Here is a 12,676-nt window from a genome sequence, read left to right on the forward strand (position 1 = left end):
TTTTTTTTAATAAGGAGCCAGTTCTCCCTCCTGCCTCCACCCACACAAAAATAAAAAGGATCGAAAGCAGGAGAAGTTTTAGTTGGAGCAACAACTTCCTGGCAGCCAGGACCACAGAACACTGGTTTTAGAATCTCCAGCCTGGAGAAGTTCAAGAGGAAGGTCCCAGGTAGTTGAGCCTTGTGGTCACAAGCTGATATCCATTGGGCTGTATCTGGCTCACAGATGTGTTTGGTTTGACCAACCTTTAAAATATTGGGAGGCTTTACTAAAATGTCAGCAGACCCAGCAGTGCTGGGCAAAGGCAACCCTCGGCTGGAGCTGATCGGCTGGGGCATGTGCCCCAGGCCTCACTACTCCCTATTGCTTCCCTGATCCCGAGGCTGACTGGTAAGGGCTGCTCACCAAGGGGCTAGAGGGGTTATTTTCTCACACTTGGCCTCCTTCTGTTTTCCATGTCGCTTTTCAGTCCCCTGTGGGCCTTTGTGTCTGTGGCTGGTGGTTTGGATTCTTCCAGGGCTGAGTAGAGGAATGGTTGAGACAGATCTTTTTAAACTTTCCCATCAATTGAGGATTAACTGATTCCATTTAGAAACGATGTCCCAGATCCAAACCTTCCTGCACCTGATTATACCTCAAATTCTAGAACGGCCCTGCTGGAGGCACCTTTAGAGATAGATAGATTTTCCCCATTTTACAGATGGGGGAATTGAGGCCACGGTCACCCTGGGAGTCAAGGGTGGAATCTCAACTTCCCTAGGCGTCCCTGCCATGGAGGAGAGCAGGGGAGGACGGCAGCCCCGGGACGTTGCCTCCCTCAGGTCGAAGCCCTTTCTCTTCCCAGGCTAGGAGGCACTGACTTTGCTTGGTGGAGCAAATGGATGAATCTGGGCCTTCGAGAAGAGTTCAGCACACATCTCAGAAAGCCCAGCTAGCTGGTGAGACCATTTGAAAAGGGAACAGACCTTAAAAACACACACAATCGCACTTTTATTTTCCCCCGTTGATTATAAAAGCTACACAGGCTGGTTACAGAACGGTCGGAAAATCCAGCAAACTATGAAGAAAATGAACATGGTGACTGACGAGGCCCCTGCCCCCCACGGTGCTCGGGGGTGACGGCAGTTAACACTTTATTCCAAGGCCTCTTGGCTTACGCACATCTTTACGCAGTGGAGATCATGCTGTCTGGGAGTTTTTTCTTTTAGAAACGTCCAGTAGTCAGAAGAGTTGTTCCCTTTGGGGTGAGAGAGTTACCTGGGGCGGGGGGCTCTTTCTGGGGTGGTGGAAATCTTGTATGTTCATCTGGTAGTAGTCACGGGGCAGAAGTGTAGAAACGCCCCCCCCGCCCCCATGCCCAGAGGGGACCACTGGGGACAGACCCTTTTCTGTCAGCACCATAGCAGTTTCCTCGTGTCCATCCACGAGGCCCGTGAGCATCTGAGCACTGTCCAGCTGCCAGGCCTGCAGCGGGGTCCACGGGCCCCCTTGGAGGCTCCTTCTCTGTTGCTGGGGAGGGGATGGAGGGCAGCAGACCGGCTGGGGCTGTTCTTGCCTTCTCCTTTTTCAGCTTCATGCTGGAACAGTTAAAGGCCCAGCCTGGCTGCGCTGGCTGGGGAGGAATGGAAAGACATCGATTAAGTTTCACGAAATCATTTTTAGGGGCCCATGTCTGGCCAGTGGTGTTTGGGTTCCTGAGGGCCCAGGCTGGGCTGCCCGATTGGTTTTGAGTGGAGAGGGGCCAGCTTTCCTTCCTGCAGGCTCCTGGGCTCCTATGCTGTGTGCTTACCCCCTTCCTTGGACAGCTTATGAAGCCCTGGGGTTCAGGCCTGTAGCAGGTAACGCTCTGGCCAAGAGCTTGGAGTCCCATTAACTTGGAACATTCTTGTTTTTTACTGGCTGCCTCTTAAATCGTTCCAGTGTGCAGCCAGCGAGCCCATTTGTGAAAGCCAAAAGCATCCCATCTGTGAGCTTTAGTCTGCGAGAAGTAAACAGCTTGAAACACTGCAGGACAGGCGGCAGGGAAGGCCACCCTGAAGGCTGGTGGCTGCTGCTGGTCCGGAGGGGGGCAAGGCCCTGGGGAGCAGGGGAAGAGGGCGGGCCTTACTGGCCAAGACCGGGTTGGATCGTGGCTCCGTGGCTCCTCCTCTCTGCGAACTTGGATGAGATCAGCTTCAGCTTCTTCATCTGCAGACCGGGACGGTCCTCCTCTGCCCCAGGACCATCGTGCGGCTAAGCAAGAGAATGTGAGCGAGTACAGGGCCCCGTGCACAGCAGGCGCCTGGAAGCTCTTGTTATTCTTGGGGTGACAGCAGTAGGTTCAGGAAGGGGTCGGGAGGGGGACATGGCTTCACACAGTGGTGGGGACTCTAACTTTGTGTGACAGGAGGAGTAAAAACAAAACAAAACAAAAAAACAATCACGAAAAAGGCAGCAGCACCTTTTCCTTTTCTCAGGCCCCTTGCACCCATCATCTCCCTGCATCTGCAGAAGAATCATCCGAGCAAGAAAGGATAGGCTCTAGAATCCCCGTTTACAGATGGGGAAACTGAGGCACATGGAGGCAGAGATGGTTGAGGTTGCTGTTGCCCAGAGGTTGGCCTGCAGACCACAGTCGGGACACAGGCTGTCACAGACTGGAGCTAAATTAACACAGAGTCATGTAGTGGGAGACTCAGGCCCTTTGAATCTCCCTCTGATATTCTGGGGACCCCCAGAGAAAATCCTCCTCTCACGATACGATGTCTTTACCACCTTTCTAATGCGTGGCAAGCTTGCTTTGGAAGAAAGAAAGAGAAACTTGATGAGCCTTCAGGAGGTGACCAGATGTCCTAGAACTTAATTTAGAAAATGTATTTGTTCTCATTGCTTGCTTTTTCTTTAAAAAAAAAAGTTGATTTTTATAGAACCAGAACAGTAAAAATGAATAATAGGGTGTACTTATTATATAGTTATATATTGCATTATTTATAGAAATATATACTAATATAAGGTCTATCCTGTAGCTATAATAATAAATACATATGATAAATATAAATATATTTATATAAAGAAAATAATACAAAACCTGCCCAATGCATCATTGAAGTTCCCTTCCATTTATGGCAGTTGCTGCTGATTTTCCACATAAAGTGATGACGTAGTAACCATAGTAATGGCCACAAGCGTAGCAGTGATGGCTGTTGCTGAATGAGCACCTACTAAGTGTTAATGCTGTGCAGAGACCCTCCGTGTCTTACCTCATTTGGTCTTGCTCAAATTGTACGTTTGGCACGTACAATGCCAAGCTCCAGTTTTCCCAGTAAGGAAATTGAGGCAGAGAGAGCTAAGCCCTTGCCAGGCCACCTAAGCAGAAAGTGGCAAGAGCAGGGATTTGAACTCAGGCAGTCTGGCTGCGTTCTCATAACCAGTATGGTGGCCTTGAGTCTCCGTTTAAAATGCAATAATGTAAGTTTTTTTAAAGTGAGTGATTTGAAAAGCAAAACAAAACAAAACAGTGCTAATAGTACAAATGGTACTTGGATATGCAAAAATTCGTGAAGATGCCAGTGAACGATTAAATTTCCAAAACCAAAACGAAACAAACTTAGCCCAGCTCAACGTGCATACAAGGAAAGGCCCAGAGAGGGAAGGCGCCTGCTCGACAGGGCACAGTGGTGTGGAACCCGGGAAATCGAGTGCCCCCTGAGAGGCTGGGTGGAGTGGGGAGGGCATGGGGCAGGGGAGGGCTGCTGGCTTATCGACTTAGTGTGTCTGCGTGTTCACGGGTGTCAGCCGGGGTCCTCTAACTCTGTTCCCTCTGTTCCCTCTGCTGTCCTCAGGCTTGCATGGGTGGGGGTAACTCTCGGGGTTTGGCCTTGCTTTGGAAGGGAAGAGCATTAGAAGAGGTGGCCAGGCCAGATGAGCCGTTCCCTGTTCTGCCAACTTGAAGGCGCCCCTCCCCCCACCCCTGACCTTGCCTGGCGCTCAGTGTGAAAGTAGCCCTTCCTGGGCATGCGCACTTTTGACATCAAGAACCCGCGGTACATCATCCCCACCGCGTTTACGCCATGTCAGTGGTGAGACCCTCCTTCCTTCAGAATGGGGGCTGTAGACATACCTTCATTCCTTCTACGCATAGTGATGGGGTCCTACCCTGTGCCCAGTGCTGTGTGGGTGCGGGGGCAGAGTGGTGACCCCGACATTGGTCCAATGACCCTGGGCTAGCACCCCCTGTGTTACAGCCTCCTGGCACTGGACTGCTGGGGTGAGGTGCCATATTCCTCCTCCTCAAAGCTGGTGTTTTATTTCCCCGTCTGAAAGGACCTCATTTGTAAAAATGATTTTCAGTCTCAAATAAGCCCCCTTTATGCTGGATTCTAGTTTATTCTCATCTTGCTTTACATCCGACAGTGACAGATGCACCCAGAGCTTGCAAGCAGTTTGGGCCAACCAGAATGGCTTCCATTAGGCATTTTAAGAGTTGAAAATCATAACCCATGGGTTCTCTGGTTTTGTCCAAACTGTTTTACAGATGGAAAAACCCAGAGAGGGACGTTTCATTTGTCCTTCCACAGCATTTACTGAGCACCTGTTTTGGCCCAGGCCCTGTGCCAGGAACGGGAGACCCTTAGAGAGGAGGAGCCAATGCCTCCCACTGTTTCAGGGCTGCTGAAACGAATGGTCCCAGACTTCGTAGCATAACAGCACCCAGTTACTATCTTGTAGTTCTATAGGTTGGAAGTCCAACGCAGGCCTCACTGGGCTCAAACCAAGGTGTTGGCTGGCTACACTCCTTTCGGGAGACTCTAAAGGAGAATCTGCTTGCCTTTTCCAGCAGCTCGGAGCAGCCTGCGTTCCTGGGCTCTTCCTCCATTTTCACAGCCAGCAACGTGGCATCTCTCGGATCCTTCCTCCAATGTCCCATTTCCTGCCGACTCTAGCCTTTTCCGCATCCTCTCGCACTTTGGAGGCCTCTTGTGATCGCATGGGACCCACTGGATAATCCAGGCTACTCTCCCTAGCTCAAGGCGGGCTCGTTCGCCAAGCTTATTCCATCTTTGCCTTATGGGGAAACAGACTGACAGATTCTGGAGATTAGGAAACGGGCATCTTTGGGGGCGACTATTCTGCTTACCAGTCCTGTCCTCAGGGAGCCCAGAGTCTTTGAGGGAGATGGCAATCAGGGTGGGAACTGCTGTGATAGGGGCGCTCTAGGAGCCCAGAGAGGGGACGCCTGGTGTAGGTGGTGTGGGGGAGGGAAGTCAGGGGAAATCCCATGGAACAGATGAGGGCTGGCCTGACTCTTGAAGAATGAGAAGGAGTTAGCCAGGCGAAGAGGGAGTGGAAGTGGAAGGCATCCCAGGGGGAAGGAACAGCACGTGCAGAGGCCTGGAGGTAAGCAAAAGAATGCATGCAGCGCTGTGGCGGAAGCATGAGAGAGGCAGAGGGACTGTGGGGTGAGGCCAATGCCAAGATCACAGGGGACCTGAATGCTTTCCTGAAGGCAGTGCGGATACTTCTGCGTTTAAGAAAGATCACTGTGGGTCCCTGGTCCAGCATGGTCAGAGGTGAGGCAGCCTAGAGGTTGGATGGCAATAAGGAAGGGATTCAGGGGAAGAGACAGAGGCCTGGGCCAGGGGAGGGACAGGGGAGCAGAGCAGAGCTGGTGGGGGAGCTGTCGGAGGGGAGAAGAGTGGGGCACATGGCTGAGGGTTGTGTGTGAGCAGAGGAGGCAAGAGGAGGGGCTGGAGGATAAGCCGATTTCTGGCCTGTGAGTCTGACTGGACTGTGGGGCCGTCACTGAGGTAGGGACGTCGGGGAGGGGTGGGTTTAGGGACATATCGAGTTGGGTTTGACGTGTTGATGAGCTGTGCCTGGTGGACATCTAGGGGAGGCGTCCAAGGAGCAGCTCATTCTGGGAGTCTGGATCTGTGAGCTCACTTGTCAATTATATTAATTTATATCAATCAGTTATTGCTGTGTAACAAACCAACCGAAACTTGGTGTTAAATAAAACAGCAATTACTTATTATCGCTGACGCACCTGCATGTCGGTGCATGTGGACATCGCCTGCAGGTCGGGCTTCACTGATGGCTCAGTTTCACACTGCAGGTCTCCAGATCTGTCAGATGGTGGGATTTGGGGATGCTGACCTCCCTGTTCCCTCTGGCCCTGACCTGAATGCCCCCCTCCCATTCCTCCAGGAGGGGGATGACATTGAGCAAAAACTGCAGGAGGTGAGGGAATGAGGATGTCTTGAAGAAGAGTGTTCTAGACAGAAGGAGCTGCCAGTGCAAAGGCCCTGAGGTGGGATGGTGCCCAGTGTGTTTGAGGAACAGGAAAGAAGGCCAGTATGGCTGGAGGAGATGAACAGGGGGAGGGTAGCCGAGGAAGTCAGCAAGTTAGCAGCGGCCTTAGTCATATGGGGCCTGGAAGGTCATGGGAAGTGGCCACTACATTTATTATTACTGCTACGATCACTTTTCATACTCTCCTCTTATCCCCCACAGGACCCTCCATCGCTGGACACAGCCATCCAGCATGCCCTGGCAGGCCTCTATCCCCCTTTTGAAGCCACAGCGCCCACCATCCTGGGGCAGGTGTTCCGTCTGCTGGATTCTGATTTCCAGGGGGATGGGCTGAGATTCCTCCTGGATTTCCTTATTCCTGCCAAGCGTGCGTGCGAGCAAGTGCGCGAAGCAGCCTGTGTAAGTTGGAAGGGACGGCGGGGCTGGGGGACAAGCTCTCCCGGATCCAGGGGGCTGGAGGTGAGCAGAGAAGGAAGTGGGCTGGTGCACATCTTGTCTCAGAGCAAGAACTAAGGATGTGGGATGGTTCCCCAGGTACCATTGCTCCCCCAAAGGGAGATGTCCGCCCCCTAGGGGAGCAGGAAGCTCGCTTGGCTCTTTGCTCTCTGATATCTAGGAGTCAATCACTTTATCTGTTCACCAGCAGGAAAGTAAATCCTGGATAAAAGGCGCCCTTGTGGGATGCCCCTGGGAGCCTGCCCCGGGGCTGGTATTGTGGGCATCACCAAGCTGCCTTGGCTGAAGTGGGTCCTCTTCAGCGGAAATAGCGGAGAATATTCCAGGTCTTTCCTGGAGCTCTTGAGGACTCAGGACTCACTTTTGTCCCAGGAGACCTCTTTGAACCCAGATTTCAGGGAGGCCTCTTTAAGGCAAAGTGGAATGAAAGGGTTTTAGGTCGGTCTCCTTGGCTGCAAATGACAGATCTTTACTCAAGGTGATCTGGCCTCAGCCCTGAGTTGATACACCAGTCAAACCCCTAGGGTTTCTGTCTCTTGTCTCTGCTTCTCCTTGCTTGCCAACATCCTTGTTACAGTTAGATGTCCCCACAAGACTGGGATCAATTCCCGTCCTGGAGAGGAGAAAGAACTCTTCCCCATCAACTGCAGATAAAAAAGTTGCCAGGAAAGGTCCTGATTGGCCAGGTTTGGATTCCATGTCCATCTCTGGACCAATCACTGCAGCCAGAGAAACGGGATAGCGGGGCTGGCCAAGCTTGCATCATACGCCTACATCTCTGGTCAGAGGTGGTAACTGTTCCGAGGGTGGGGACAGGCCTTTGGAGACCAAACCCTCAGACGCCCATTGCAGGAACTTGCCCACACCCTTCACGCGGTTGCCAACTGCGCCCCGCTCTGCTGTTAACACCCATCCCCCCCGCGGCCCCAGCCTCAGGTGTCACTAAGAGCTTCGTAGGTCCTGCTGGCTCATGTACATCAGGGACACGATACACCGGGAGCAAAAAATAAGAGTGGGGACTGTGCACATCATTTCAGTGGTAGCAAGAAATTGAATAATGGCAGCTAAAAGCTCAGGTTCCAGAGCTAGAACTAGAGACAGTTGGAACTGGAAGGAGACTGAGATGCTTCGTTTCACGTGCTCGGTGTGGCTCCCGGGACGCAGAAGCAGCGGCACACACAGTCATTGTTATTGCAGGAGAAGGAAGATTCTCACCCTACACCTGCTGCCAACTCCCACTTCTCCACCCTGACACTATTTTATGCAAATCCTGTCCCTCCCGACCTTCCACCTTCCCCACGACAAGCTCTACAACTCCCCGCTTCCCTTTCTTGGCCGTTAAAACTGCATTTGCAAGGTCTCCTTCCCCATTTCTTCCAGGAACAAGTGTCACAACCTTTTAAGTTCTCTATTTTTAATTATAGGTGATTTTAATTGTAATTATAGGTGAATTCATACCACCTCCGAGCGGGGGGTGGCAGGAGTGAGGTGCCCCAGGTTCAAAGCCAGTCTCCGTCCCTGTGGGGCTGGGGGATCACCCTCCAAGCTTCTGTTTCCTTAATGGGAAAGTGAGAACGTTGATAACACGGTACCTACCTCCCAGAGATGATACACACAGCCTGGCACAGAGCCTGGCATGCAGTAAGTGCCTAGTAGTCGTTGGCTGTTGCTATCCCACTTCCTTCTTTCTCCCCTGTAAATAACAATGTGTTGGCCTCAAAGCTGGCCCTGACAATGGCCAGCACCCGGGGCAGCCAGTGCCCTCTGATGAAGTCCAGTGGGGGTCCAATGTGAAGGCATAGGCACAAGTCCCGTTTATGATGCTCTCAGTTGTGTGACCAGGAGCAGCTCTTTCATCCCTCCGAGCCTCAGTTGTCCTCATCTGTAAAGTGGGGACCATGATGCCTAACCTCTCTGCCCCACCAAGTGATGGTGAGATTCAAATAAGTTGATCATAACTGTCATCTCTATGGTGCGTTGCAGTTTGCACAATAACTGCTGGATTGTTCTGCCCCGTTCAATGAGAAAGTGAGGGAAAGCATGTTGTCAACAGCAGAGCACTCCGTCAAAGCCATGGAGGAACTCTCAGACTTGAGGGGTTTACGGATATGAAGGTTCCCAGCGAAATCTACAGCGTCACGGATGGGAACTGGTTTATCCACTCGGGGTATAAGTGGGGGTCAGTTTTTATTCTGGCCCCAATTAATCAACCCAGGAAGCACCTGCTTCGTTAGTGGGAACTTTCGTGTCATTCTCTGGAGCCCTCTCAGATACACACCTGAATTATCTAAGATTATCCAGGTTTTGCTCCATCCACAGGACTCTTTTTCGAAAGCCAGGGAGAGAGAGAGAGACCTGTTTGTCAGTCTGGGGGGGCTGTTCTTTCTGTTGTTGCCACATGGTGTTGCTGTGGGACGTGGGTCCCACACAGCCCAGTGGAGCAGGTCCAGCAAGAGAGGTCAGTGTCCGGGACACCTGGGTGGCTCAGTCGCTGAAGTGTCTGCCTGCTGCTTAGGTCATGATCCTGGGGTCGTGGGATCAAGCCCCGCATCGGGCTCCTTGCTCAGCAGGGAGTCTACTTCTCTCTGCCCCTCCCCCTGCTTGTACTCTCACTGTCTGTCTCTGGAAATAAGTAAGTAGAATCTTTGGGGGGAAAAAAGAGAGAGAGATAGAGAGATCAGTATCCAAGCTGCTCCAGGACACCCTGCTGTGTCCACCTGTACAGAGAATTGCTGGCACCTCCTATTTAAAAAAATAATAATAAGTTTTGCTTCATCTGCTATGTCCTTACTCAGTAAAGGAAAATAAATAAATAAGTAAATCATAAACAAATAAATAATAAACATTCAAGCCCAGAATAGTGGAATGGTTTTTTTCCCCCAAGATCATCCAGCAAGGTAGTGGCGGGGTCAGATTTCCTGGCTTTTCACTCGGTATTGTTTTACTTCACCCACTCTGTAATCTCTCTGCTTCAAAATTAGAGAATGGTGTAAATGCAGTAATTGCCTCGCTTGTTTTTTAATGGAGAATTCCCACAATTTTTCAAAGGGTAAATGTCAAAGGGAGAGGAAATTAATACTTATTGAACACGCACTTAGAGTATGCCAGCCATTGCGTTGTGGGTTGTTTTTTTTTTTACATGTATATAAAATCTCACTTAATCCTCATACCAACCCAATTGGATGATATGTATGATTATTCCTATTTGCAGGTAGGAAAATTGCAGATAGGGCTTGAAGCAATTGGCACAAATTAGCGATTCAGACCTGGGAACCCATGTGTCTTCCTGGCTCTAAAATGAAGGGCTCAGACTTGATCTGGGTTGAGAGAAGTTTTGAATGGACGGGAAGAAGGGACCGTGACCCGAGCAAGACGATCCTTGTGGGAAAGGCACCCACTCAGTAGCGCCTGCCACTCAGAGCTTTTCTCCCTTGGACAAGTAGGCTAGCAAACATTTATAAGGTGAAGGTCAGGACTAGGGTGAGACAGGAGAAGAATTTGCTCTGGGGGTGGTGTGACTTGCAGACCCTGAGATGCCCTTTTGCTGCATCCTGAGGCACCTCTCTTGCCTCCCCTCCCCCTCCCTGACCTGCTCCAGATTCCACCTGGGAGAGGGAAGGAAGCAGACCCTCTGGCAGGGCCTTTCAGGGCAGGATTCTCTGACGTCACCCTTCTGTCCGCAGGCCCCGTACTCACACTGCCTCTTCCTGCACGAGGGCTGGCCTCTGTGCCTGCGGGGTGAGGTCGTGGTGCACCTGGCCCCCCTCAGCCCCCTCTCACTGCGCCAAGGGGACTTCTACCTGCAGGTCGAGCCCCAGGAGGAGCAGTCTGTCTGCATCATGATCAAGTGCCTCTCCTTGGACCTCCGCACGGTGGACACAAAGCCTGTCCCCGTGTCGTCCTACCCTATACTTTTCACCCCAACATGGCTGGAGGCCATCAACAGCGACTTTGAGGGAAGCCCCTTACACAACTGCCTGGTCGCTTCGGAAGATGGAATTGCCTCTGTGCCCTGGACCAAGATCACCAGCCCGGAGTTTGTGGATGACAGACCCCAAGCTGTGAATGTCCCCTCCCTGCCCTGGGGGTCCCTTCAGTTAGAGGCCCTCGATTTGAGTCGCCCTCCAGAGCCGCACCAGCCCAGGTCCCCAGGCAGCCAGGTGCTGCTTGCCCGGAGCTTGGCCAAGGGCAAGGGCAGGACATACGGGAACAAGTACCCAGGACTCATCAAGGTGGAGCCAGCCAGGTCTGCGGGGGTGGCCTTTGGGATGGACCATGTGGCCAGCCAGGACTTGGAGGGAGACTATGTGGCCCTCCTGGAGAGCAGAGGAAGATCTCCCAGTAGGGAAGTGGAGACATCCAGTGGCTGTCCTTTGGGGACACTGGAGGAACTATCGAGAACTAAGGAAGTCCCTTTCTCTCAAACGCCACCTCTCTCAGGGACCAGTGGGGGACCCTCCTTGAAAAAACGGGCTTGTGAGAAGCCAGCAAGCTCAGAAGAGGAGCCCTGCATTTTGGGCTTGAGGAGAATGGTCAACCATAAAGTTGACTCACCCACTCATGACTCCGAACACCAGCCCCAAGAGCCCTACCTCACCGTCCTTGAGAAGCCACTGCCCTGTGCCTCTGGCCTCGTGGCAGGTGGTTCAGAGAAGCCAGCTTCTTCCAAGATGCAGGGACTTCTGGGAAACCCAGAAAATACGGTGCAGCCCAGGCCTGAACCAAAGCAAGCATCCTCCCTGCACCTGTGCCCAGCTTCCCCTCCTGAAGCTCCGGCCCCTGAAACCAAGATGGAAGAGAGACCCAAACTGGGACATGGGAAACCTCCCAAACCTGGGACTGGCCCCAGTCAGAACACCTCCTCTTCCAGATCCCCCACTCCTGGGCTCAGATTCTCCTTCTTGAAAGGGCAAAGGCAAGCCCCGAGGCCTCCAGAGAAAGCCTCATTCCAGCAGGACAGGCCCTGGAAAGTCTTGTGTTCGCTCTATTCTCCCAAACCCCACCGAGCCAAGTGCTTGGGGAAAGGTAAGGCGTGCACTTGCTCAGCTGGACAGGGGACTATTCTCTGGACATGACCAGGTGACAAGGAGGCAGAGGTTGCCAGGGACAGAGACACCCCCCCCCCAAACTGGCTCAGTCTCAGGGCTTTAGCGCACAGGTGGCATGTCAGAGGCTTGAAGGCTCGGGGATCTGGAACTGAGCTGTATTGAGCCGGCCCAGGTCCACACCCAGCTCGGTCCCACACCGGCTGGCTGACCTTGGTCAAGGACTCCTCGGTGCTATGCGGGTCTCACCTGCCTCACACTGTTGTTTTGAGGTTCAAAGACACACCAGAAGTAAGGAGCCTAGGGGCACCTGGCTGGCTCAGTTGGAAGAGCGTGTGACTCTTGATCTCAGGGTTGTGAGTTTGAGCCCCATGTTGGGTGTAGAGATTTCCAAATAAATAAATAAACTTAAAAAAAAAGTAAGGAACTTAGCATAACACCTGCCACGTGGTAGGAGATGAATAGTTGTAAGCTGTTATTATCAGTTAGAAGGTGCCAGAAAAGACATTTCCTTAGGGGAAACCCATATTCTCCTTAATACCCTTTTCTTTGTTGCTCTTCCCCAGCTGGAACAACTCAGACCAAAACATCTGGCCCAGCCGCTGACTCAGGCCCACTGACCGGGGAAAAGGCTGGCTTCCCAGAAGGCCCTCCTGAAAGAGGCCCCACTCTGGACGAGGAGGCCCCAGGCCCTGAGCCCAGGATGGGGGCTCTGAGTGTGGAGATCTTCAAGTCAAGGATAGCATGCCTGCCAGGTCCTCGGGGATCATGGGGCAGCTGGAGGTGGAGGGGAAGGTGTCAGGGTGGGGTGGGGGTGGGGGGAGTCTCTGAGCATCTTGATGCTGGTGGGTGTGGAGGAGACAGAGAAGGTCCCGGAGGCTTGT

General features: G+C 52.5%; 1 protein-coding gene across 3 annotated transcripts in view; it reads left to right on the forward strand.

The window, feature by feature from the left end:
* Positions 1 to 12,676, forward strand: part of KIAA1755 (KIAA1755 ortholog) — a 42,224-nt gene that overhangs the window by 4,330 nt on the left and 25,218 nt on the right. For all 3 annotated transcript variants that reach the window (XM_011219612.3, XM_034640597.1, XM_034640598.1), the window contains exons 2-4: positions 6,493 to 6,690; positions 10,431 to 11,772; positions 12,359 to 12,547. In XM_011219612.3, coding sequence (XP_011217914.2) covers positions 6,493 to 6,690; positions 10,431 to 11,772; positions 12,359 to 12,547 — 1,729 coding nt within the window. The remainder of the gene's footprint in view (positions 1 to 6,492; positions 6,691 to 10,430; positions 11,773 to 12,358; positions 12,548 to 12,676) is intronic.

This window comes from Ailuropoda melanoleuca, chromosome 13 (assembly GCF_002007445.2).
Source record: "Ailuropoda melanoleuca isolate Jingjing chromosome 13, ASM200744v2, whole genome shotgun sequence".
In the NCBI taxonomy this organism is placed as follows: domain Eukaryota; kingdom Metazoa; phylum Chordata; class Mammalia; order Carnivora; family Ursidae; genus Ailuropoda; species Ailuropoda melanoleuca.